The 27,822-nt window shown below is 44.7% G+C and overlaps 1 protein-coding gene across 1 annotated transcript in view; it reads right to left on the minus strand.

The window, feature by feature from the left end:
* Positions 1-27,463, minus strand: part of mylka (myosin, light chain kinase a) — a 46,813-nt gene extending 19,350 nt beyond the window's left edge. The window contains exons 1-13 of the mRNA XM_080838597.1: positions 27,325-27,463; positions 20,377-20,533; positions 10,690-10,897; positions 9,758-9,806; positions 9,257-9,422; positions 8,914-9,079; positions 8,655-8,676; positions 7,940-8,517; positions 7,288-7,491; positions 6,370-6,504; positions 3,850-4,002; positions 993-1,130; positions 154-351 (exon numbers count right to left, since the gene is read on the minus strand). Of these exons, the coding sequence (XP_080694723.1) occupies positions 154-351; positions 993-1,130; positions 3,850-4,002; positions 6,370-6,504; positions 7,288-7,491; positions 7,940-8,517; positions 8,655-8,676; positions 8,914-9,079; positions 9,257-9,422; positions 9,758-9,806; positions 10,690-10,897; positions 20,377-20,529 (2,170 nt within the window). The 5' untranslated portion in view covers positions 20,530-20,533; positions 27,325-27,463. The remainder of the gene's footprint in view (positions 1-153; positions 352-992; positions 1,131-3,849; positions 4,003-6,369; positions 6,505-7,287; positions 7,492-7,939; positions 8,518-8,654; positions 8,677-8,913; positions 9,080-9,256; positions 9,423-9,757; positions 9,807-10,689; positions 10,898-20,376; positions 20,534-27,324) is intronic.
* Between the last annotated feature and the right edge of the window lie 359 nt (positions 27,464-27,822).

Genomic DNA, 27,822 nt, shown 5'->3' on the forward strand with positions numbered 1-27,822 from the left:
AGGGGATTGAGGTAAGTAATCACAGATGTTTTTGGTTAATGACCACCGCACAAGGGTCAGTAAAGAAACACAGAACCTGTAGCTAGTCGTCATGCATGCATCAAGATGGCAGCTGTATAAACTCCCCAGGGGCTGAAGAGAGTGGATGCGTACCTTGTACAGTGAGGGAAGCCTCAGAGCGTGCTTCTCCCACCTCATTCCAGACCTCACAGGTGTATTTCCCCGTGTCTTCAGGGAACACTTCCTGGATGAACAGAGTGCACTCATTCCCGTTCTGTTCGAAATGGAAGTCCTCCGACTCCTGGATCTCCTTCCCATTGTGAAGCCACACCACCTCTGGTGGAGGGTTGCCTGGGAAACGGTATAGTTGAAGGGCCTCAGACAGTTAGTAGCTAGACAGTTCAGTGTCAGTTGTCATCCTCAGAAGGATGATTTCACAAGTAAATATAACTTTACCCACTGAAAAGGGACAATTGCCTAGCTACTGAGGCAAACATCAATATCTACAGTCAAAAGACACAAGTATTAAAGCTATCAAAAAAGACTATTTCACTGTGTGAACATTTAGTTTATGGTCCCAAGGAAAGTAGGAGACCAAGGAACAGATGTGACATCTTCCACTGTCACACACACACACACACACACACACACACACACACACACATACACACACAAACACACACACACACACACACAGACACACACACACACACATGCACACCCACACACACACACACACACACACAGGAAGTCTTGGAGATTATATAATAATCTGAGTGAAATCATGCCCTCAGGTCACACACTGGGAGGAAAGGCAAGCAGAGAGTGAGAGCGTTCCACAGCATCTCATCTCCAGAGGCTTCAGAGGAAATACCACTCGGCAAAGCAAACAGATCGTTCAAAAACAAACGCCACAGGTCTTGACATCCCAGTTTATGAGATGGGCAGTCAGTGAGAGTTAAGATCAGATGCTACGTGGAAAGGACACGTACCTGCCACCTCCACTGTCATGGTAACCTGGCTGCCATCCATCACCTTCAGGTCTTTCAGGCCTCTCAGGAACAACGGGGCATAGGGTCTGCCCGGATCAACTGCAGGAGTAGCTTTAGTATTTTTGACGCTGGGCTTCTCTGAAATTCAACAAAAAGAGAGCCAACATGTGGTAAAACAAAAAGGAACTAGCTTCGAATTTAACTGTGGGCTGAGGTCAGAGTGACTGATGAAGAAATTAAGTGAAAAGGAAAGGTATATATTTTTCACACTGTCTCCATGTTCTTTTTCTGTCATGGTAATTATTATTTGTTATCGTAACTATCATGATTAATTACTGAAATGTACACAGAGTGTAGCGAGAAAATGGAGAGTGCTTTATTTCTGGTACATCAGATACAGGAGTACACTGTACACATATCCTCCCTGAGGGCACTTCCCAAGAGACCCTGACTATTAGATGGGAAAGGCTTAGAGAATTCCAACATCAAAAACATCAGCTGGCCACCATGATATGTGGAAAGTAATGCATTCACCATGCCACAGGAATCAGTGGGTCAACTCAATCTCCTCTCTCTTTCTTTTTCTCTCGCCGCTTCAAGCATAGTGTGCCATTGAACAGTTGCAGAAGATTAAGTTTACTTTGTCTGGCAACACGCACCAGAGTCCAGATCCAGTGTATAAACAAGACACATAGCATGCCATAATGTTAAAACCAGCCCTCCCGTTATTGTCTTTGTAAAAATACACAATGTAATACCATCCTTAGAGTTGTGTACTGTTGAGGCACATGGACAGTGTCTCAGTGGCTATTAAGACATTAAAGCAGTCAGCCCGGCCAAGTGAGACCCAATGCAGTGAGCCATAAACAGCTTTATGCATCCAGCGAGCCAGAAATCATTTCAAGAGGGTCAAATCACATTAAATCTGGACTTAGTGACTCTTGCTGACTGGTTTGGACTTTGCAGAAGCCTTATTAATGACACTGAATGAACTTTGCACTAAGGACTTTTAGCCTATTTTTGCTGGAGAACACTATACAACAACAAACCAAAACAAAACAAAAAATCAGGAATTTGGGAGTTTGGATCCACAACCCTCATATTTCCTTTGACTGTGACTTCAGCAAGGGTTCTTTTAATCGGACCCAACTACAACAGTGAAAAGGTTACATTTTTGGCTTTGGGTGATGTGCATAGCTCCAATGTGAAAATACTAGTCATCTCCTCCAAGGCAATACAGCATGTCATTAATTGAAAAAAGGTGACAATCTCGCCAAGTTCACTGAGTCATGGAATCGCAGAATTAAATTAGTCGATTCAGTGTGAAACTGGATATAAACCCAAGGTCAAGTTCATTCTAGAGATTCAAAGTTCGCAGCAACACATTCCCAGACCATCCCTAAGGTATCATAACGGTCATGATGAACGTTAAACCGAGGATGGAAAAAAAAAAAAACAATGAATAAATAGCCCATCCATGACATCCTTGAAAGCCTTCATGCTTACTTTTTATCAGGGCTATTTAAAAAGAAAAAAGAAAAAAGAGGGGCATTTCTTCTTCACAGTGGAAACCACCGCGTGTGAGAGAGCGGGAGGTTTCTCCACTTCAAGCTCTCCATGTATGGACCGCCGTTCTGTGCCACCGCTCCAGGTTCCAGAGTTCATCCGCACAAAGGACCCTTTGGGACAGGGGGTGAGGAGCTGCCATAAACACTGGCCCATCGTCTGTATACATAGCCAAGATGCCACGGGGGGAGGCCACCAGCGTCTCCAGCTTGCTCCCATCTCCGCTGCCTGGACAGCTGAGCTCAACAGCACCCTTTCAAGCCCTCCTCTTCTCACTCGCTTTCACAGCAGATTACACCGCTCAGGCAAGACCATTATACCCATTCATCATCACTGTCCCAAATCATCTGAAATTCCACTTCAACAGCATTAGTTAAAGTAGGCTTATGATAACATGCAATAAAATAAAAAAACACAAACAAACATGCATTGGGCTTTTAATTTTAAGGCTTTGTGTCGTGGCTTGTTTGTTTGTTTGTTTCGTCCTCTCTCATATAGCAGCGCTTACAAACTAAATACGTCCTTACTTGGTGGCCGTGTGTGGGAAACTGATGGCATTTTGCATTTTTACCCACTCAGAACTGAACCTTTGCACTGACCGACGAGATGCACGCAGGAATGCAGAAAGCAGATGTTTCCTTTCATGCTACAGTATATCTAAGGCCTAAAATAGGCCAGCCTCAGAAATAAGAGCTGCATGGCTTTCACTTATCAAGGAGATTTAAAAACAAAGACAGGCTGACCAAAATGGAGACATCTTTTGCTTTTCAAAACAGCCCACCAGAGATATCCTGAGACAATAAGACCCCTTTTCTTTCTCATGAGCAATGAGTAGGTTCAGTTTGGCCAAGAAGGTAGCTGACAGTCCCTTAAAAATAGGCAAAAAGAGACTTATGAGCATTTGATATGAAAACATGCAGGGGATGTTCAAGTCTTCTGGTCCTCCCTACTTTTTGGACATTTTTATGGCAGTGGGATAATTTTAGCAGACGAGGGAGGGCGCGGGGGGGCTTTTTTCCATGTCTTAAAATAGGCAGAAAGGTGCAGCAGAAAAAGTGCTTAGTATGCTGCAGAGAGACTTAGTCAAAGCTAACAAATGTGACACAAATCAAACCCCAGAGCTGCTTACTGCTTCAGGATATGTGAAATGCAAATGCAGAATGCAGGGAGGTCTCTTGTAGAAAAAAAATCACGGCCACATGCCACAAAAGACTTCCTGACAGTTTGAATTCATTGGGACATGAGAGAAGTCTGCACAGCAACACCAGAGGAGTGTGAAACCGCTGCCCACCTTTCACGAGGACTATGGCAGAACATTGGGCTCGCCCGTGCTCATTCTCTGCCACACACGAGTAGGAGCCAGAGTCGTCTGGCAGCGTCCCCTGCACCGCGAGCTGTGCCAGGCCGCGCTCGAACACAGGCTGAGCGTGCTGGCATGGTTTATCTGCAAAGACAGACACCACGGAAGAGACTTTAAGACAAATGCAACACACGCTAACACAAGTAATGCTAAGGAACACCACACAACAGTAAGATAAGATAACCTAAGGATACAAATGTGCCTGTGATGGATATAGAAGAAATAAATACTTTTGGCAAATGTTGATACAATAGTCAGTTCATGTCATGTCATATTGGCCTACCTCTTCAAGGTATATGTCAATCAATTTGTCTAAAATTGGACCCCTGCCAAGTCTCCTGCAAGAGTGCTCTAAGTAATCCTAATTAGTATCGCATAATTGTTATGTGTATAAATGAATCCCAACTAATCTATAAGATACTGGCATTCCCTTAAAACAATGCTTGGACCTTGATGACCAGTGAACCTCAGTCACTATCTGTGGATGCCACTAGTCTCTGTGAGGTCATCCAGCCCAAAAAGGGCATCCTCTGATCCATGCCTACTCTTTTTTGGAGCTTGTGAAGGTTTCATAATCAGCCAACACTGCACTACACTCTGTGCTTTTCAGGTGAAACACTGGCCAAGTCTGGCTGGGTGTTAGATTTCATAGGGGAGCAATGCACAATATTCCTTTATATGGGTTCCTGGGGGCTTGCATTTGGGATTGAGTTTGTGATAGCTCACATTGCTGTTTCCAGCGCTAAAAGAATTTCAACAGCCCGGTGCCTCTATCCCAGACGTGCAGGATCATGGGATCTAGGGCTGTTTTCATACAGTAGTAGCCATTAAAACTCTCCTTCCACTGCTACCAGGCCAGCAGATCGAATCAGCCATTTCATCTGGAGCTTCCTGTTCTCCACAATACAAAGGTATAAAGCATGTTGTGGAAAGTATGAGTAATCCTTTACCTCGAAGGACCCTGTTCTGTGTTGCTCTGATAGAGAATTGATTGGAGGAGGCTTAAGAATGCTTGGAGATCTATCAGCTTAATATTGTCAACATGTTACTATTAAAGTGCCGCGGCTGTATGTAAACTATATGACTCTATGCTGTACATGCCGGACAGATAAGCTGCCATTATTTATTTTCCAAGGAAAATTTGAGCTCGGAGAATATGCAGTCCCTCAAAGTCTAATTTGGCTACAGCTCTCTGTAGTGTTTCGTGTCAACCTAACGAGCAGACCTATTTAATGACAAAGCGTTAGCGGGAATTGATGCGTCATATGAGAATTGACGAGGGGAAAAGTGTTCTTTTTTAGGTCATGTTGGGTATTCCGCCACACATTTAGCTAGTTTGTTTGGCAGCAAACCAGTATCTATGAGGTTCTGTATAAAACCAGTATCTATGAGGTTCTGTATAAAACCAGTATCTATGAGGTGCTGTATTGAAAAGCAAAGGCAAAGTTGTGAATATCCATTCTCTAAAAACCTCCCATAAGGTAAAAAAACTAACTGCATTAATCAAAACGTTCAGTTCACCCTCATCAAGACACTCACTCACTCAATCAGTCAACAAGTCCTCCAAGCTCCATGCTGTTATTCGAAAGCAAGAACAGGCTCCTTCCTCAACATGTGATATAGTGAGTAGCGAGGAAAGACCCCAAAGTAAATGCTCTATGTTTGAGCAGTGCTCCCCATAGACTGAGTCTGCAGCCGTCTGTGTGTGCCTGGCCTTCAGCGGAGGCTTCCTGCAGTGAGGGAAGGCAGTAGCCGACACACACACTGCACACAAAGCCTCTGGCTGAACTGAACCTCTGCCTCTCAGAATAAAGAGGCATTTCAACAGTCCCTTTCCCCTGTAAAACTTGTTTTAGTAGTTTTCATAAAATTCATTGTTAAGTTTTAAGAGTGTTTATGAGAGGGCTCATTTTAGTAAAGGAAGTCCGCCAACGCCCCCTGCTGGTGAAGTAAGCCAAAACACCACAGGGTGTGACGGGAAAGATTCTAGAGTCGAGGCAGAGGCATAGGCAGAATGAGAGGCAGAACCTCTGAGTACTCAAACAGAGATCCGAGCGAAATTTTGAATCTTAAGTGCTGTAGGTTATTTTCAGGGGAGGTCTAGTGTAAGTAAATGTTAGCGTTAGTGATAGTGAGTAACAGCACTCAAACACCAGAAATCATCCCCTCTACCCACTTGTTGGGCAGAACAGAAAGGCAACAGGGGTGGTGAGTACACACCTGCACACACCTCTCACACACCCTTGCCACTCTCCTCTGTCAGCGGTGCAGATGGGATTTTTGATTTTTTTTAAATGCTATTTACTGATGATTTTCGCCTTACGTAGGGAGAGTGGTGGGGACGGATCAGGGTCACTATGAATCTGGAGGGGACATGTCCCCCCCGTCCACAGTGCTATCTGCGCCCCTCTCCTCTGTCACACACCCTCCCACACTGACTCAGCCTCTCACCGTCCAGCAGCCATGTGATGGTGGGCACCGGCCTGCCCTCCACTGAGCACTGCAGGGTGAAGTCCTGACCGGCGGTGACAGAGCAACCCGTCATCACACTGCTGAACACCGGTGCTTTCCCCTCTGGACGGGGACCTGAGGACACCACAACACAGCTCTGAAAATACTGTCACTGGGACGTCAGCACCCTATAGCATGGTTTCATGGTTTTAGTCTCTATCTGGTCATGGCAGAATTAAATGCGAAATGAGGCGCACTGTCTGTTTTGGAATCTCAGGTTGCATTGATGTTCATTTGCCAGCAGGTGGCCCAGTTTCTTAAAACGTATGCAGCCTGCCAAAACCATGTTATCTCGAGGGTAACCGACTGTACAGCTGCAGTGAGAACATGATAACATGAAGTGAGCATTAGCTCACTGGAGGGCTTACCACCGGGTCTTTGGTATGTTATTGTTTACGTAAACGTGCAAAAACGATGCATTACTTAGCGTCTAATTTTTGTTTAACTTTTAAAAATATTTGTTCTGTGAAGCCAGAGATTAAAATACTTCAGGGCTCCAAGACTGCATACTTCAGCCTGACTCCATGATTTAACCAGGCTCATTATAAAAATGATTTCATTTTGATTAGCACGGGCTAATCTATGACTGCCTAGCCCTGTTCTTGATTTGTTAAACATTTTAGCTTATCAAGCTTTGGTAGTGATACCAATAATACAATCCTATAACTATGTTATGTATTATTGTGTGACCTATTTGATGACACTTGACCTAAAGACACACTTCACTGAGATCACCCTCATGGTTTTGTGGTCCAGTGTCTTCATACTGAAATAATTAGCATGAACACATACCTCACGGGCACGTAACCATGAAAGGTGTCAAGATTAATAAGCTCTGTCACCGAAAGAGGCTCTTACTTTTGACATGCAGTGTCCAGGTGGCGGACACATTTCCTCTGCTGTTGGTGGCGGTGCAGCCGTACTGGCCCGCGTCGCTCCTCTGCACCCTGTCGACGCAGAGCAGGTGCTGGTCGGCCTCCTGCTGCAGGCTCAGGCCAACTCGAGACCTGACGGGGAGGCCATCTTTTAGCCAGCTCACAGTGGGCAGCGGGGAGCCTGACACTGCCAAAGACCACAGTGAGCTCATTAATGGCTAATGATAAAAGTCATCAAAAGGGGGGCAGTGGATAAAAATAGCACAAGTTAAGTACTCAACACCAACAATAAAAAAGAACAGAATGTTGTAGAAAAACCTTAGGCACCAAATCGACAGATAGCGTTTCTAAAACGAAACACTTTTCGATAAGAAAAGATAATGCAATAGGCCAACGTGTCGGCCTATGTGTAGCGGTTTGACACATTTTAAGGGCGTATATGTAGCATTCTTTACAAATACAGTGTGTTTACCACATTAACAAATATAAGTACTCTAAATTTCAGTCTCAGCTATGTCTGATATGCAGTTAGGTAGTCCAGGCAGCTATCATTTATGAGTGTATGAGTTTATCGGAAACAATTAGGGTCTTAAGGCAATACATTAGGCACTCTATCAACAGATGATTCCAGTTACCTTGGCATTTGAAAATGACTTTGGTACCCTCCAGGGCATCTTGGCTCTGAGGCGGGAGCTCAAATCTGGGAGCCGCTCCCACCGGTGGGTCCGCCAGCCTCTCTCTGCTCAGCCTGAGGGCCTCTCTGCTGGGCTCAGAGGAGAGCGAGGCTCCAGATGCTCTGCCAGGGCTGGACAGCTCCCCTACACCCCTACCCACCCTCCCTGAGCCTCTGGATGCCCGTGTATCTGCCCCAACCCCCGTCTGCTGCGGGGGTTTCACTGACTGTGTGGAACTGGAGCTGGAGGAAGGGTCGGCTGTGGAGGTTTTAAGCTGAGATTCTACCCTCCTGGTGCGCTCTTCTCTGGGGTCGACGGATGACGGTTTTGGTGACGATGCCGTGTTCCTCCTCCCCTCTGTCCTTGTCCCTGTGGCTTCTTTGGTGACAGTGACAGTACTGTGGATCTCCTCTCGCTCTGAGGTCTCTGTCTGAGTTCTGCTGGTCTGCTGGTCTCCTGGTAGGCCATTGCTGGCATGGCTGTCTGAGGGGGCGTCTGCTGTTCTTGGGACCGGGCTGACTCCAGGAGCCCCCCGGTTTCTGCACGAGTGGAAACATTTCAGGAGTATATGTTATGATAGTTCTGACAGCTCAGCCTGTATTGATAAAAACGTTCCATAATATTTTCCCAGTCCTACCGAATGTATGTATTGCTTGTATCCCATAAATGGACTTACGTGCTTGAGTCGGTGCTGGAACCTGTAATGAAAAATAAACCCATTTACAAAGGTATGCCCAGTATGCAAGATAAGAGGTTCCACTGAATTGCCCTCACATTTAAGCAAAGAAATAAATGCAGTGTAGAATGCGGCGGCAGAGCAGCTCATATTTTATTATCCTTAGATCAACCGAGCTCATCTCAAGGCGGGCTTGAGTAAATGATAAAGAGCTTAGCCGTCAACCCGAGGGCAGCTAGTGTAACAGTATGTTCTCTACCTTGAATATTAAGTTCTGCCGAGGCACTGGCCTTCCCCGCACTGTTGGAGACGGAGCAAGTGTACGCTCCTGCATCCTCTGGGCATGCGTCACGGATCTCCAGGAAGTGTATTCCGGACCTCTCGAACACGCTGAAGTGACTGGAGGCTAGGATCTCCTCATCTCCCTGTGTGGACCAGAGACAGTGAGACCCAAACTCAGAGGCAGTGAGACCCAAACTAGCTCTGCCTCTCTCTAAGCCTAACACTAACCTTAACCATCTCTGTCTGTCTATCTGTCAATCTCCTCCCTCCTGACTGGTCCTCTCTCTCTCTCTCTCACACTCTCTCGCTCTCTCTCTCACCTTAAGCCACGCCACCTGTGGTTGAGGACGCCCGGTGATCTTGGCCGAGAACTTTCCGCTCTGTCCCACCCGCAGGAACAGGCGTGAAGGTTTTGTCACAAACTTGGGGGGGCTCTCCCCCCAGATGCTGGGCCGGTTCTCCGTGGCAGGAGCACTGAAACGACCCCTGGGATCATGGGAAAGAATTCAGTCAGACGTTGCAGTGTCTCCCAGCGAGTTTTAATAGGCCAGTAACTTGTCCTTTTATAACAGCCAAATAATATGTGACTGCAGCGTGTGGTTAGAAACACAGCCTTTGGTTTGGTGTGCAGTTCCTAAAATACTGAACGAGGATGGAGAGATGCAATCAACAAGTGAACATAACAAGCAATGCAATAAGGAGACTTAACCAGACTTAAATCAAAATTCTGTGTGAAAAACAAACAAACAACGAAAACATGTTCCGCCAGGCCAAAGCTGGATTTTAATATGTTTCAGACTAGAGAAGAACCATAGGCTTACCCTGACGTTCTACTGGTTGTGGGGAGGCCATATTTCTTTCCTGCATTACCTAGGGCATAATAGAAAAACATTATTACAGCACATGCATATCTTCGTGATCACTAAAGTAGTCTTTATGTCCACAAAATGCCTTATAAAGGCAATGTCTGTAATGTGTGGCTACTTGTTGAGGGATGGGTGCTGTGTTCCATATGCTTCTGTTTATGTTTAGTAAGATTGAGGTGTTTAAGTAGCTGTTTACAACCTCGTAAATCACCACAGATGTGCGCTATATGCGGATGTTTACCATGAGTTCTCAAGGTAAACACCCTTCTTCTTCATGGCTTCTGTCATGGCCAATGTAACACAACTATCCTGAGCATCGCCATTGAACACGGCAGGCCAGAGTCTGGAAATGTGAAACATAGTTGGAGGCCCACTTCCTGATGTTGCTAACAGGAAGAATAATTTTCTCCCTGTCCTCAAATGTGGGCAGTGAAAATGTTGGCTTTGCAAGTATGCTCTTGGTTGCTGTAATGAGTTCCGTCTGAAAGTCAGTCAAAGCACTTTCAAAAGCTGCTGTCGTGCAAAATCCAAACTTCAAATGGGGACGAGTTATTACATTCGCCATTTGATGACAATGACAAACCCACAGTAAAAAACATGCTTAGTAATTATCTCATTGAAGGCTATGAACTTCAGCAACCTCACACGATTTGCATGACTTTATGTAGGTCTAAGTCCAGAGCTTTCCACAGTATGGTCCTCACTGAATTTCACTGTGCTGTTAGAGGCTCTTTAAACCCTTCCTGTAGCTTTTTAAAGAGTTTGACTGAATCCTCTCATCTGGATGCCGCCTGTTTGAAGCTAGCACAATTAGCTTCATCTGTTAGGGCCCGGTACAGTTAATCACTTGAACCGCCTCAGGTCAAGCAAACGCAGAGATGGGATACCTTCTACGATGATCTCCACGGTAACCTGGCGGCTTCCGGCATCATTGACGGCCTCGCATGTGTAGCGCCCAGCGTCATCTTCCTGAACATTCTGCACCACTAGGCTGAAGGTGCCGCGGCTGCTCTGCTCCATTGAGAGGCGGTCTCCTGCTAAAACGGCCTGCCCATTCCTGTACCAGCAGACCTGAGGCTCTGGGCTCCCTCGCACCTAGACACATGTATGTACACACACACACACACACACACACACACACACACACACACACACACACAAACACACACAAATACACACACAAACACACACATACACACACACACACACAAACACACACAAACACACACAAACACACACATACACACCCACACACAAACACAATCACACACACACATTTGTTTACTTTAGTCATTTTATCTCCAATTCTCCGAGTCTATCCAACATGTACACAAATACACACACATAACCTCTACTTCTCAACCTTCACACATGTATTCACACATACATACATACATACATACATACATACATACATACATACATACATACATACATACATCTCTGGCAATCTCAAGCATGTGTCTCGAGATTTGCAGGGACATTTCCAAATGTGCACATACACACATACTACACACACCCCCAAAAGACATTTTAAGCATGTTTATTTGTACTGGTGCCTGGAAATCTTACCACCTGTGAACACATGTGCCTGGGTTGTGCTCTACTAGCTCGATTCTGCCAATTCTTTCTGTGTGTTCACTCTCACCAACACAATTTAACTGTAACTCTCTCTCTCTCTCTCCCTCTCTTTCCCTCCCTCTCTCTATCTCTCTCTATCACACAAAGAAACACACTTACTCACTCTCTCACACACACATGCACTCTAGCTCGATTCTGCACCTTTCTTTCTGTAACTCTCTCTCTCTCTCTCTCCCTCTCCCTCCCTCTCTCTCTATCTCCCTCCCTCTCTCTCTCTCTCTCCCTCCCTCTCTCGCTCTCTTTCTAACACACAAAGAAACACACTTACTCACTCTCTAACACACTCATGCACTAATTGCAGCACTTGATTTGCGAGATGGGGGGAGTACTTTTTAATGAAGGAACAATTACTCATCTCATTATCTTCGCAGCGTCTCTACAGGAACCCAGTGGGTGTGTGAAACCGGCTGAATCCCTCGCCCATAATTAAAGCAGCGCCTGAGAGAGCCCGTTTGGCCAAACATAATTAGCGCTCAGAGTAATCTGACACTGCAAACAATACCCAATTTACCCCCGCACAAGTGATAAGCTGTTGTTCACCCACTGGTATGTCGCTGACTGATGCGTTGCTGCGTTCCGACACAAAGATACTTTCCCCTTCATTTCCCCTGCCATAAAAACATTTCCTTCTTCCAAAAAATTCACCTTCTTCATGGGGCTAATAAGCTCCATTGTCAAACACTAATTTCCACCCTCTGTTAGTTTACTTTAACATGTGTTCACAGAACACTCCGGCTCACTTTCCCTCACTAAAGAGTTGTAACTGTGCCAGGCACTGTGCCCAAAGATCCCCACCCTTCCAGCGGTGAGGACTCCATTCCGGCTCGCCCTCACCAGCACTGGCCAGTACATTTACAGTAATGACTCCCCCATCAGACCAGTGAGAGTTTAGTTATAGTAACTCCCCCATCAGACCAGTGAGAGTTCAGTTATAACTCCCCCATCAGACCAGTGAGAGTTTAGTTATACCTCCCCCATCAGACCAGTGAGAGTTTAGTTATAACTCCACCATCAGACCAGTGAGAGTTTAGTTATACCTCCCCCATCAGACCAGTGAGAGTGTAGTTATACCTCCCCCATCAGACCAGTGAGAGTTTAGTTATAACTCCACCATCAGACCAGTGAGAGTTTAGTTATACCTCCACCATCAGACCAGTGAGAGTTTAGTTATACCTCCACCATCAGACCAGTGAGAGTTTAGTTATACCTCCCCCATCAGACCAGTGAGAGTTTAGTTATAACTCCACCATCAGACCAGTGAGAGTTTAGTTATACCTCCCCCATCAGACCAGTGAGAGTTTAGTTATAACTCCACCATCAGACCAGTGAGAGTTTAGTTATACCTCGACCATCAGACCAGTGAGAGTTTAGTTATACCTCCACCATCAGACCAGTGAGAGTTTAGTTATACCTCGACCATCAGACCAGTGAGAGTTTAGTTATACCTCCACCATCAGACCAGTGAGAGTTTAGTTATACCTCCACCATCAGACCAGTGAGAGTTTAGTTATACCTCCACCATCAGACCAGTGAGAGTTTAGTTATACCTCCACCATCAGACCAGTGAGAGTTTAGTTATACCTCCCCCATCAGACCAGTGAGAGTTTAGTTATACCTCCACCATCAGACCAGTGAGAGTTTAGTTATCACCATCAGACCAGTGAGAGTTTAGTTATCACCATCAGACCAGTGAGAGTTTACCCAAATGGATCGTAATGAACACCTTCAAGTTACTGTTATGGCTGTCGCATTCAGCATCTCGTGGAGACAAGACCAGTGTCTCTTCGATCTTCCTCGGTTCCAGGTCACTACCCTAATCTCACCATGCACGGCTTGTTTTCTCTGAAGTCTTTGAAGCATTACAAATCTGAAGGCAGAGACCACAGCTAATAAGGACACCATATGGGCAATCTCTTTCTCTCCTCTTCTCTCTTCTTTCCACTGGTGGCATGCCAACCCTTATTTCCTCAGACCCCCCCCCCCCCCCCCCCCCCACTTGTTCATCATTGTATTTCGGAAGAGAACCATGGTAAACCCAAACCAGCAGAAACACTAGACGTTGTCACTTTGAGAACTACTTCAGCATGCTCACGTAGACAACTTGCTTTAAGTTAACAGCCAAACAACAGACTAGGAGGAAATTGTTAACCACTGCAGCTGCTACGGATTTCGGATTGGAAATACAAATTAATACGGCTCGACAGCTTGTAGACAATAGATTAATACCATATGGATCGCAAATTCCAAGGCAGGGTAAAAGAGGTGAAAAAAAAAGAGAAGCACAGACAAAGAAAAGTATGGTTTTATGTCTGCTAACTCACATTCCAGCCTTTCAAACTGCCCTCTTCCAGTCTCAATCAAAAGAATTACCTTTGATATGTAGTAGTGCTGAAGCAGGTCCTTCCTTGAATATGCCCAAAAATAGCAATATTAGGTCTGACGTTTTTATTAAATCAAACAGACACTGGCATTTCCTCTGGAAACAGCGCCACTGGACTCTCTCGATTCCTACAGACCTTTCAGGCAGGCTTCGCCTTCGCGAAAGCAATGTGTGGTCAAGCTCTCCACCTCAAAAATCCAGAGCGACTAAGTTCAAATGCTGACTGAATGAAAATCATAGGGTTGTTTATACACAGAGCTCCTCTTTTTCACAAAGCAGAAAACAGATGCAAAACAAAGCAATTGTTTGCGGGGTTTTTTTTTAACCCCTGAGGAGAGATGAGAACAGATGGAAAACAATGGTGGCGACTGGACACTTGCAGAAGGAGGAGGGCAGCGGGAGGGCGGTGGGATGACCCACCCCAGGTCCAGCTGTGCCAGCTCTGAACCCAAACGGCTCCGGCTCCGACACAAAAACAGCAAAGCCACACGCAGCAAGAATGCATACCTCAGGTCCCAGACATGATAATCAACATTCCTCACAAAGTGCCATCACTGGAGAGCATTACAGCACTCTGAGAGAGTGGGAAATAAAAAACGGTTTAATCCCTTTAAACAAATACAAACAGTCTTTCCACCAACATCTAGAAAGAAACAAAAAAATGTTTTGACTATGAAATCAGCTACATCTATACTCGAGACACGAACATCTTGCAACTTCAAAACTCAAACCACTGGAATTATTAGATCGTGACAATCATAATTTGCAGTCTCTGGGCAGTGCTGCACATGCTTTAAATAGATGCTTGTTGGGAGGTTGTTTTCATGAGGTTGGATGGTTTGCTGCCTGTGCTTCTCTGTGTTAGCCACTTGGCTTGGGCTGCAGTGGGAAGCAGGGGTACCCGAGCGATCTGTGGGACATCTGGGGAGGATTACAGCTGGACTGGGTCTCTGTCAAGGGGTTCTTAGGGAGTAATTACCTATTGTGTAGAACGCAGAGTGCAACATGGCTAAATATCCCTACCTGCGCTCACATAAATCGAGGCACTCTCTGATCTTCTCTGCAGGGTTTACAGTTAAAGACCTCAACCTGTGGAGGCAGTCTTCTATGTCAGTGCCATGCCAAGATGATTTACAGCGATGCAAAGCAAAAGTGAGGATTTCATCAAGTGTAAGAACCCTTGAACAGTATCTGCACGTACAGTACACCGTAGGGTCCTGCAGAAGTCCCATCTGCCCACATACCCACATGAATGCCGATCTCTGGAGGATTGTCCTATCTCATACTCCAAGCAGACATTCCATTTTCATAAGAATTACTCAACAGACTCTCCATTCTGTGATGATCATGGAATCTCTTTTTCCTGGCTTCACTGTCCTTCCTTGTCACGCCGAGTTGCCAAACACTCCTGCAAACAGGAGACACCTGGAACCTGGACGATATCTGGATGGTCACTCAGTGTGGCAAGGGGCATGACGCAACCCTCTCACACATAGGTCACCTACAAAAAAAAAACACGTGGCCATTTTGGGTAATTGATCCTATTAAACAGTTAAAGCCCTTGGATGAAGGCAATACTGGATGAAACATGGCCCGTCCGGAGCGGATGACGGGGCTGTGCGCTGGCCCAGGAGGGGAGGACGGGGCTGTATGGTGGCCCAGGAGGGGAGGACGCACGAACAGCAAACTCTCCACATCTGCTTTCAATAACCTCCCCCTGCCTTCAGCAGGCCCCTCCTCTGCCGCGGCAGCATACCTTTCACAGGGTTCACATGCAGCCCTCCCTGAGACACACACACACACACACACACACACACACACACACACACACACACACATACACACACACACACACACACACACACACACACACACACACACACACACACACACACACACACACACATACACACACACACACACACACACTCACACATACACACACACACACACACACACACAGCAATCCTCCTATATTTTCCTACCGGTGCGCAATTATGTAATACGTCACTTGAGCGAGAGGGATTTCTTCCTCTGGTGGGCCCATGTAAAGGCAGTGAGAGACAGGAAGGCATGGGAGGGGGCCTGGTGAGCAGAGGAGAGGAGGGAGGGAGGGAAGAGAGGGGAAGGGGAGGTGTGGAGGAGACGAGCAGCGCCTCCACACTGCAGACATTCCTCATCCTCAAAGGACCGTCGTCTCCCCATTGAGAGGCTGGCCGTGGAGCGTGACAACAACAGTGCCAGGAAAGGGCTGCACCCAGTCAGGCAGCGGCACATCTGATGGAGACATGAGTCCCACTGAAGTGACAAGTGAAGCCCAAGAGGCCGGCTACTACGGCTAACATTCACCATTATAGTGAAAACTGTGGGCTTTTCTTGCAACAGTTCCAGAGGACTATGTCTTTCATAAGCCACCAATTTTTTTTTCACACCTCTTTTCTGCTCTTCGGTCTTTGAAGAAGCCCAAGTTCATGACTTCTGCTGAGACTCATTTCAGCTTCTTCAGCCTGACAAAACAAACTAGGCTACCAGAAGAGAAAAAAAACACAGCAGGCTCCATTATTCTTCTCAGCAAAGAGCAGAGACTAACAATTATAGTCCTAACTCTGTCCAGAGCCTTTGGAGGGGGAAAATGATTGCTAAAGAAGCCTCTCTGTTTTGGTCCAAACCATCTGACGCTTTTCTTGCAACTGGATTTCAACCTCCCGGGGTTGACAAACATCTGTATCCCACAAAGTCACTCAGAGACAGTCCTCCAGAGAGACGGTCTGTAGGAATCTCTGTCTTCCTCTGCCCATGGCTGCTGTACTGCGCTCAAACGCCATGAACCTCCAATTTAGAGGTTTGCGTGTGTAAAACAAATGTCCAACACGATTTTTCAGAACAAGGTGTAATAAGGATGGTGTCTTTTAAATAAACAAAAAACTAATTAAATAATTCTCTATGGTCTAGTAAACCAGCTAAGATATTTGTTTCTTGTTATCGTCAACTTCGTAGCCCCCGAACCTTAAGTAAACTAGGGCCACAGTGTTAGTGTTTGGGTGGGGATAGGGGTGTATATGTTGAAAGGAGGGAGTGATGCTTCCTGTCGTGTTAAATCACAGAGAGATACTTACTGACACCACAGCTTCCTCTGAGAGCAGAGAGAACACCAGTGCCCTCTGTGCTTCTGTTCAGGTTTCTCTGTTCAGTAAATCAAACAGGGGCTGTTGGAGTCCCTTGGGCCTCATATTTCATCTATGAACACTCAGGTTTTCTTCTCTAATGTGCTACCTGAGGCTAACACAAATTGTAATTACCATTCAGATTTAATCTAATGCCATTAAGATCTAATCTTATCGGCACTGTTTTGATAGTCCTTTTTTTTTAATTAAGAATTGTAGAAGTTTACATAGCTCGAAATCTGAAAATTAGGGTGTTTTGTTCCTGCATTGATGATGTGGAATCAGTGAAGTGTAATGGTAGCTGAACAGCAGTCTCCTCCAGACAGTCTAAAAAAAGAAATTCATAAAAAACAGAAGGGGCCAAGAAAAAGAAAAGAAAAAAAAGAGGTACAGCAGGAAGCTAAAAGTCACAAGGCAAAGGCATTTTAATCCCTATCAGAGAGCATTCCACCGATCAGCCTCTCAGCACTGGAGGCTCAGGCAGCACTCAGTGTGATGCTGTTTGCCATCTCATCCTCCACCAGCACCAGCACCAGCACCAGCACCAGCACCAGCACCAGCACCAGCACCAGCACATCCCTCATTCACATGAAGCGCTCCCAGCTAAATCAGTTAAGGTCTCACCGAATCTACAGTAAAACAGAGTGAATTGTTTTCAATCAGCAGAGGGTGTCAACCTAGCCTGCGATGCGATGAGAGAAGGCGTGTATGTTTTTGAAAGTTAAAGCCAGCTTAGCCCAAGACAACAGAGCATAATGGGAGTGAAGAAAACCTAAAGCAACGGATCTGTAGTCCGTGTTATTTTTGGGCCCGCCTGAGGCTGAAGAATGTCAAGTGAAGAACGGATACAGATGGCTGCGTTCTAAGCTTGCAAATGATACTAGATTTATCCATTCTTCTAACGTGCCAAAAAAATTGGGGGCTCAACAGTCTGTCTGCAGGACAAACATCCAACTTTCCATTTTCCAGGAAAGGCTTAATGATTTAATTGGCTTCACAGCAGAGGTACTGCTTGTGTGCAGCGTGAATTCCTTCATACAAAAGCTATGTGGTTTACATTCAGCTAAACGAAAGGGAGTGGACACAGACAGCGTATGGACTCGTTTTTGTCTCAGAGTAAGACTCAGCCAGATGTAAATGTATGTCTGCAGCAACAGCTGAACAAAAATAGATAGAAACCTTTGAAGTTTTCTAAAAAAAAAAGATACAATTAAGTATCTTTTCAACTTTGAGGTGTAAAAAACAACCAAGTTCCCAAAAACAAATGTTTGGCTGATTCTTCTAACCAATCTCTGTCATTATTGGCTGGCTGCCTTCATGCCAGTTCTATTACAGAAGCAAAGCAGCCTGAGATCTTTGGGCTTTGACATAGTGTTTGATCAATGCCAAGTTCATTACGATGGAAGGACCTGTTAAAGTAGGTGCAATCCCTTGTGTTAGAGCCAGAGGTGCTTCAGGCTATTCTCTCACACATCTCTAGGAGGCCATCATGAAATGTGTAGATCTATGCACAGAAGAGGGCATGGAGGTTCATGATAGGTGCTAAACATGGACTGTCACCCTTGACAAAGCTTTTGCAAACCTCCTTAGCCTCTGTCACTAGCTGCCTTGTAAGGACATGCACAGTGAATACTGTGGTTCCATGTCTGGTTCTCAATGGTTCCTGACAGAGTGTCTGCAATAAAGACAAATCCAGTCTGGTCTCTCTTCCACACACAGTGGCTGTCTCTTTCTCTCGCTCTCACTTTCTCATACTCACTCTCACTCTCTCTGTCTCTGTCTCTCTGTCTCTCTGTCTGTCTCTCTCTCTCTCTCTCCAACAATTTCCCTGGCTCCAGACTTCAGCGGCAGGTCTAACAGCAGCATTTATTATTTCAATTTCCTCTGCGTTACCCACTGTGTATGAATAGGATACCACAAGGCCCAGCCTGCAGCCAGCTTATCCCGAATCTCACGGGTAGATGAACCCAAACTTTGAAGGGGTAATATTGTGGAGGAGATATACAGCCCAGAAATGTGGAGAAAACACATGATGTCATAAAAAAAGGCCTCATGTTGTTTGCTCCCAGGGTTCGGGGGCTTTCAAATTTCAATCCATTTTTGTTATAGCTTCTGTCTAAAATGTGAACACAGGGAATACAATAGTGACATTTTATGCAGTGGAAAGGTTTTTAAAAAAGAAAAAATGGAAGCCATGCCAAACTGATAGTACATCCAAGCAAACTATAAAATGTGTCATTATAACAATATGATTCCAAAATAAATGTATTTTTGCATTTCCTGTTAACGAGAGCTACAACACATGACCGGGCCTCAGGGGTAATTTAACTAGAGGTGAGCCTGAGGTGACATGGGGCCCCTGCTGCTCAGAGCATCTTGTTTTAATCACAGCCCTTTCCCCAATCACATGGAGCTGGGCGAAACACTCTGTGACCTCTCACGTTCAAACCCCCTATTGCTAACATGCATGCTAATAAGCATGGTAAAATGTATGTTAAAGGCTCATTCCTGCTACAGCATTTTTTTCCCTCTCCTCTTGTATGCTGCAATTTTTCAACCCTGTCTTCACACATTTCCCTGCCCCTGTACTTGTACTCTGTGCAATGACAATAAAGTCTTCTATTCTATTCTATTCTATTCTATTCTATTCTATTCTATTCTATTCTATTCAATTCTATTCTATTAGATATCAAAGAGAGCACCAATGTTTTCCAGGTGGAGATCTTGATTATTAAAGATTAAGAGATGTGGTTTGTGTCTGCGTGATTACTTGTAGCCACCCTAGAGACACGGCACGTGTAGCTACTTGAAACTCATTTTACTGGAATTTCTGTCACATCCATCCCTCCTCTGCCAAGAGGTTCTGCACAAGTAGATGCTGTCAAGACTTAGATGGCTGTAGATTTTCAGATGGCGAGTCAGCAAAGATGTGCTGTGATTTCTAAGCAGTGTGTCACAGGCTACGCTAGGAGCGCACAGCTGCAGGTTTGGGCCCCTGTCAGCCGTCCTCCCGTGTGCTGATGGGAGAACCAGGGGGCCCAGACAGGACTCGACTTCATCACCTTCACTGACTGTGCAGTCAAACGTGTGACACACACACACACTGACACACACACACACACACACACACTGACACACACACACACACACACTGACACACACACACACACACACACACACACACACACACACACGCACACACACACCACGGCTGTATCAGCTCGCAGCTGTGTTTGGCAGCTTCGGCGTTATCCTGTCAGCACTCAGAACTCACTGGGAAACACGTAGCCCCGGTTGCATTCTTGACGGATCCTGGACTTTCCTTAGGGGTGAATCTAAGTCCTATCACAAATAACTGTTAAGAGACAAAGAGAAGGTTCTCCCCTTACCTTTCCATCCAGCCGAGCAGTACCCCCCAGGCTGACACGTGCGTTGCGGGGCGGAAGGGTGAAGGCTGGCGGGTCGCTGCTGGGGGAGCCTCTTCCCAGACTTAGACTGGTCTTGGAGATTCGAGTCGTTGTCACCAGCTGCACGTCCCCCATCTTTCTGCAGGCCAAGCCAAGGAGAGGGGGGGTTAAATGAAGGCTGTCTTGTTTGGACGGGGTCCACCAGAATCCCTGCCTCTCTGACCGACCACAGGTGTGTTTTCATAAATTACAGTCGTACATCAGCACATTTACAGAAGTATTTCCTGCAGATTAACGTTTTTTTTTCCTAAATGAAATTCTTCTATCCCCTTTTTTCCCCCCTCCAAAGCTACAAGACAGTAGGAATTTGACCAAATATGTTTTCTTAGAAAGGAGATGTGTCTTATATGAATACATTAATATGTCTCTGTGCACTTGGTTTAGAAACAAGGTTTCCCATGGTTCAGTGCAACATGGCCCATCAGGTTGGCAATCTTTGCAATAACCCGCTCAGTCCTCTGCTGTATTAGGTTTTAAGGCATGCCCCCTCATCACCAGACCCAGCTTTCCTGGGGATAATTGGATGCTTTACATTAAAGCCCCCGTGAACACAGAGTCTAGGAATTCACTGAAGCAATTTCACCACAACGGTGCATATGAAATTGCATGTTGTCTGTATATTGGGCTAAGAAGTCATGACCCCGACCAGTAAGCTGTTCATCCTAATGGGCTTAAATGCTCTACGGTAACATACCTTAATCCTTGACTCACTGGTATTGACCATGTTTGGCTTGTTTGACCACCACACACATTTGCATATACAATATGTTATGTTGTTGTTATCTAAGTATAAATTGTTATTTTTTTATACAAGCAGTGGACATATTTATGATACATTACTTGAGGAATTGATTTTTTGAGCTATTGAGTTCAAGCTGGATGAAACTGTAGTCTTTTACTTAACACCTGGCATGCTCACCATAGACATATTGCCATATATGTTGAATTCCTTTTCTGCCTCATAGTGTTTTGCAATGCTTTTCTGAGAACCCAGTAGTGTTAGATTAACCTTACACAGCCCTACTGTACTGCCTCAGCCCTGGCATCTCATATCTACTAGAAATGTGATTGATGTTAACATGTCAGAACTGTCATTCTACTCATTTCCTATCTGGGCAGACAAGTAATAATTTCCTCTGTTGTATGCATTATTTAAACCTAAATGATTTGATTAATTGTCTTTCTATTCAGTTAAGCATTTATATTGCACACATGATGCCTTGCCTCCTCGTTCATGTAAATTCAGCAGTATCGTATACATGCTTAGTGTTAGAATCTATGCACCCAGTGTATACATGCTCTTAGTGTTAGAATCTATGCACCCAGTGTAAACATGGGCCTCCAGACCACAGGCTGACCTTGTGGCCCCCACACCTTCTCCACCAATCTCCATGTCCCTTGGGACACCCATACATAGCAGCTGAAATGTACAAAAACATGCCTGTTTCTGCTGTCATAGGCCAAGGAGGTTTAGCCTAGTTTCTTTCCCAGTTTCACCCTGTGCGCCGACAGCACTTTTCATACATCCAGCAGCCCTCACTGCAACCTGTTGCACATTCAACACTCCATCACCATTAGACTGCAGCTTGAGTCGCGTTTGGGCGCTGGCTTCAATCTGATTGTCTTTTCACTCAGCAGCATCTAAACAAAAGATTAAACACTGCCACTGTAATTAGCTGGCCATTCAGTGCAGACAAGAGGCTCAGATCTTTAGCATGGGCTCCATGTGCCTCACGTGGAACAGCCTGTTTCCCATTTGAGGGGCCGTTTGTGTAAATACAGCTGTGTGTTTGATGTGACCTTCCTGACGCTCGCCTTCATCCGTGGTGTGGGGAAAGAGCTGTTGGGTAGAGCTCACACTGAGACTTTACTCACACCTCCACTTATTCTCTGAGGACCTGGCATGACTCTTCAGATAACAACCAAATCGTTATCATTCATGTGACAGGAGGGTAAATCCTTTTGTTTCAGTCATCCATTGAAAATCATTCATGAGGAACTTGCTGCATTAATATATCAGCCAACCAATGTATTCCTCTACCTCTGCAGCCCCATGCAATAGCGCCTACGGGACCGGATCTTTTAATATTCTAGGTATATAACTCTATTGCCCTGCATCCAAAGCGAGACATGATGGGTGCCTGATGAAGCTTGGCCTGAATCTTTCATCTCTGCTGTCTCATTTGAGTCCTTATCTGAGCTGACTGGCTCATTGTGAAGCCTGTTTACAAGCCTTGTCTCATTTGAACAGAGCTCATCACAGAAGCAGGGGGGGGAAGGAGAGGAAGGCAGTGTAAATGTGGTGGTGCTCCCCTGATGTTCATGTTTTGTTTTCAGCTGCAGGAGAGGGCAGCCAGGACCACATTCCTGCTTCTGGTTAGTGTTCAGGAAGCTTGATGTTCTTTGGGAGATCCGCCACTGGTTGCCCTAGGGCCATGAGAGTATGTGTGTGGGTGGTTGTGTGTGTGTGTGTGTGTGTGCGTGTGTGTGAGTGAGTGCTCTCTGCTCTGAGGCCTTCATAAAGACAAGAAATAAATTAGAAAGACCAGATCAAGACAAGGAAACCATAGGCGCCCACCTACACGACACTCTCAACAGACCTACCTTTAAAAAAAGTGCAAACACAGCTTTCTCTAATCAAAACAATCTGATTTGCCCCTTCATCTTATTAAACGAAACCAGAAACCCTGCATTCGGTTTAGTCTGGATTTAGTTTTAGACGAGTGAGAGAGACAGAGGGAGAGAGCGAGAGAGAGAGAGAGAGAGAGAGAGAGAGAGAGTCTTTCATCCCAGTATTGGGAGATATTACAAAGAGCTCTCAGTACCGATATAGTCTGATGCATCACATAATTCAGCTCATCCTGGGACGTTTAAACAAGGCATCTATCTGGAGAGCTAGAAAGAGTTTAAAAGTATATGATGTTATTTACTCCCACATGAGATGGCAAAGTTCCATGGGCTGGACTAACAGAGAAAAGGATGTGAAAGGCATCAAGGACACATGGAGTGTATTAGAAATAAAATGCTCCTTTTAATTTATGAGCTGGTCTTAACCTTCAAATAAAAGGAAACATGAAAAACTTGAGTTGGTAGGTACAACTGCAGAATGTAAACATTCGCCAGACATTTCCTGCTGTGTTGGAGGGGCTGAACTGTAAATAAAGCTTTGCCATTCTCCCAAGTAACTTTGACTCTGGCCAATTACTTCAAAAGCTGTGCGTGGGTGCCATGGATACTCGCAGGGCCTTAATGTTGGTAAAATATATGAGTGTCATGAGTGTTTAAGTCAGCTGTAGCTCTGTGGTTGCTGTCTACGGTTTCTTCCAACAGAGGACAGACGGGAGAATATCCAAGCTATCCTTGTCCCAAAAAGAAAATGCAGGCATGCCATTTGTTCAGCGGGAGTCTTTGGGGCCAAAATCTGGCCACTTCCAAAATGAAAGAAAACTAAGCTCCATATGAGTATCAAGAAGCATCTTCTGCGAAACTGCCACTCAGGATATCATAAAAGTGGCACTACTGGTGACATAAGCAAGTGTTGTCTCCATTTAGAGAACCCCAAATTTGGGCTCCACCACAAGGTAGATCAGATCTGTGTGCATGTGTCTGTTGTGCATATGAATTCATTCTCTTTAGCCAGTACTAATATTTAGCTATTACTATCGGCCGAACAACAGACTGCTTGATCCACCTCTTCTGAAAACGCTGAGATTACATAAAAAGACGGCCGCTCGTTTATCAGTTGACACTGTACAGGGTTTACTCTGGGCACTGCTGCTTGTTTCCTCAGCTCTGTGTGGAGTGGCCTTGAGTCAACAGTGATCTGTTAGCTGACAGGGACATGGATGATGTCACCCTATCACCCTGTAAAACAAAAGAAGCTTTCTCATGGGGCTAAGAAAGCAGACTGATCACCTGCTATGATGGCACTAACGGACAACTTCAAAAGATGTTCTATGGCCTTCTAGAGCAAATGAAAGAATGTATGAAAGAAGATACAACTTTAAGGTTTACATATAACTGGTTTATATGAGACACATCCTGTGAATATACATAACTAATGAACAACTAAGTAAATAATTGTTAATCATGAAACCACGGTATCTGAATAATGGTCAAAGTCTGGATGTAAGTTGTGTAAATAAATGAATATCTATTTTCATATACAAGACTATAAGACTTAGACACAACTAAGTGGTCATGATCCAACTAGATTACTGATTGAAATATTAGTCAATCAGACATAGAACATGAATTACTTGCATGCTGTTACTGATGTTGTAAGCTATAAAGACATTGTGCTGCCTGCTCTGCACATATGCTTTCTTTGGAAGATGCTAGTTTTGGGACAGATAAGAGTCAGTGGAAAGCAGAGCTGGGGAGTGGAGGCGGTGAGTTGGTAGAGGCCCCCATTCCCACAGCACCTGTTCCAGCAAACATCCACTGGCTTCCACGACCACAAGGTCATCAACCTTCACTTCAATCCATTAATGAGAAGCTCAGGTGACTGTCATGCACCGTCTCGGGTCATTTTACGTCGGAGAATGCGGTCAGGATTGAAAACATAAACAGAAGGCTTGCCCAGAATGCTTACCCTACCCTTGACTTAAGCCTGGCCGAACTTGTTTGATTATCGAAGCATTAAACAGTAACATCCGAGGCTTTGGAATTTCATCAAGACCAGCTGACCATAGAGATGACCAAACTAAATCATTTCCCATGTAAATTATTTACATGAAGTAAACAGAGACTGATAAAGCCATGCAAAAAACCCAAATATTTTCTTCTTGAGCTGTTAATCACTGAGACATACTTCACTTTGTCCACTTTATCTGCTTATCATGGTTATTACAAAGAGCTGCGCAGTGTCATACTGTGCAAGAGGCTCTAAACCACATAAAAGGACATGACATTGACTGGTTGTGTTACCTTAAGATATTGATCTGCAACCCTAGCCCAATAACAACGTTAGCCACAATCCATCTCCATGATCAACCTGGGGCACATGTTCAGAACAAATCTGTTTTAGTCAAACACTACCCCAAAAATACTAACATGGGCAAATCTAATCGTTGCAGAGGGCATGTTCTTTTTATCTTCACTCCTCATACCAGACTGGTGAGCAGTTAAACATAAACAACAGTGCGGTGATTGATAAGATACGGGGAATAAAATGATTTCCAAAAAGAACATTTATTTGTGCAGCCACCCTGGACATGTAATTGCCTCAGCTGCGCAAACAGGAGTGAGAGATAGTGAGCACACGTCTGCTGGAAACAAATGATACTGCTGAAGACCCCTCGGCCGAGACTATAGGGGCTACTGACAGACACAGATAAGAGAGTGGTGATGCCATCAGGTCTCCTGTGGTCATGGCGTTGACTGCCCAAATTAGCCATTTTGTCTGATATCTTTATTTGCTGCTTCCACCACTTCCACTCTAGTTAACTCTAATGTCTGTCTACCTTCATTTAGAGTGCCACTACAGTACCAGTTAACTTCTGTATTAGACTTTTCAGATGCTTTCCATATGAGCATTATACATGGGTCACATGTATGGGTGGAGGAAGTCTTCATGATGGCTCCATATTCCCCCGTGTTCTACTGATACAAAGACATTTAAGTCATGCCTTTTGACAGCTTTCTGCGTTTGTGTTTTTCCTATTTCCCCCTCAGTTGTTCAGGCCAATTCCCCTGAATCCCACAGACAGTGAGAATCACACAAGGTGACCTCACCTCAGCTGCTAATGAATGTCAGAGCACACAGGTTCTTTGTGCCTTGTTTTCAGCTTTGGGGGACAGGAGAGTAGAGGAGCGGAGGGCTTTGACCTTGTTCAGGGCCATTTTAAGCTCCAGATTCCGACAAAGTAACGGAGTGCCAAAAGCACAGCTGGAGAGAGAGCACTCTGTCAGTGTAGTTAGTGTTGAAGACCTGCAGCTCCCTCCAGTCACCTTGTTGCATTGTTGTTATTGGCCGCGTTCAGACATCAATGTGATTACGGTGTAAAGCTATTACACGCAAGGAAAGAAACTAAATAAAAACCCATTTTCCAGGAAGCAGATCACAGGATAACATAGTTGCACTTTAACTGTGCAAGGTTCTGCTGCAGTGCACTATATAGTTTTTGACAATCAATGTGTCATCTCATCATTAATTAGTCTAGATATAATTTCCAAAGGGTTATGTGGTTTCCATTGACTGAACTGGTTTCTTAATGGAGCGCTTAAACCTCTTGCTGTCCAGTTAATAGCAAGGCTCACCATGGCACTTGGATAAAACATGATGAAAAGGACCCTGCAGCCTACTTGAGATCCTTTCAGAACACCCACAATTCTGCTATGCAGGGCAATTCAATACTCAGTAGTAGAAACTATTTGTTTGAAACTATTGAGAGATCAAACCTGATGGGATATTACTAGATACTGAGAGAGAAACCATTTCTGGCATTAGACTTGATGTTGTTACATAGCATTTATTTTAAACTAATGTTTAACTGTGTGATCAAATGTATTTCTATAAATGCATGTGAACTGTTCTCATTTAAACTGAGACAAATAACAAGAAAGTATGCTAAATGTAAGACTGAAAGAGTTTTCAGCGTGTGTAGCATTATTATTTTGCACTTAAGACATCTCCATGGCGGAATTACTAAGTTACTTAGTACTTTTGCGGAACTTAAAATGTGCCATAGTATATGCAAAATGCTTACTAAACTTGTAATAGAAAAAAAAATGTAATCATGCAATATATCTGATTACATTTCTTCGAACATTTTAACATACATATTAACTTTATCCATAAATCTTCTTTGTTTTAGAGGACTATGAATCACAAACAGGCGTATTTAAGTCACAAACATCTTGACTTACCGTTACGGCTGCCAAGTGTTTCACTCACGAAATCGCTACTTGAGCACTGACTTGAAAATCTTATGACTCTGAGATGAGTTATCAGTCTTCTGTCTCATACACACACCAAGACACTGCAAGAATACTGGAGAGGTCCTGTCCTGACCCAGACTGTATTATTGGGGTATTACAATATGTGTTTTTCCTTGTTGGTATCAAAGTTATTGGCAGACGTCCTGACAACATAAGCTCAGCGTCCTTCTATTGGTCGTAAGATGAAGAAAGTGGGAGGGGGAGGTCTGATATATAGTGCAGACCTAAAATATGATGTCTAGTTCTGTTTCCAACTCCTTTCCTTAGTAAGTTATTGTTCGTGTGTTAAATTGCAGTTTGCTTGTCTGGTGAATTATATTTAGCGTTTTCTCGATATTGCGTTAAATGTGTCGTTTGTCTTAGATTCAGTCCATTTCATGAATCCTATATTATTTTCTTGGAGGGAAAGTGAAGAAACTTAAATTA

Source organism: Sprattus sprattus, assembly GCF_963457725.1.
Source record: "Sprattus sprattus genome assembly, chromosome: 5".
Lineage (NCBI taxonomy): Eukaryota > Metazoa > Chordata > Actinopteri > Clupeiformes > Clupeidae > Sprattus > Sprattus sprattus.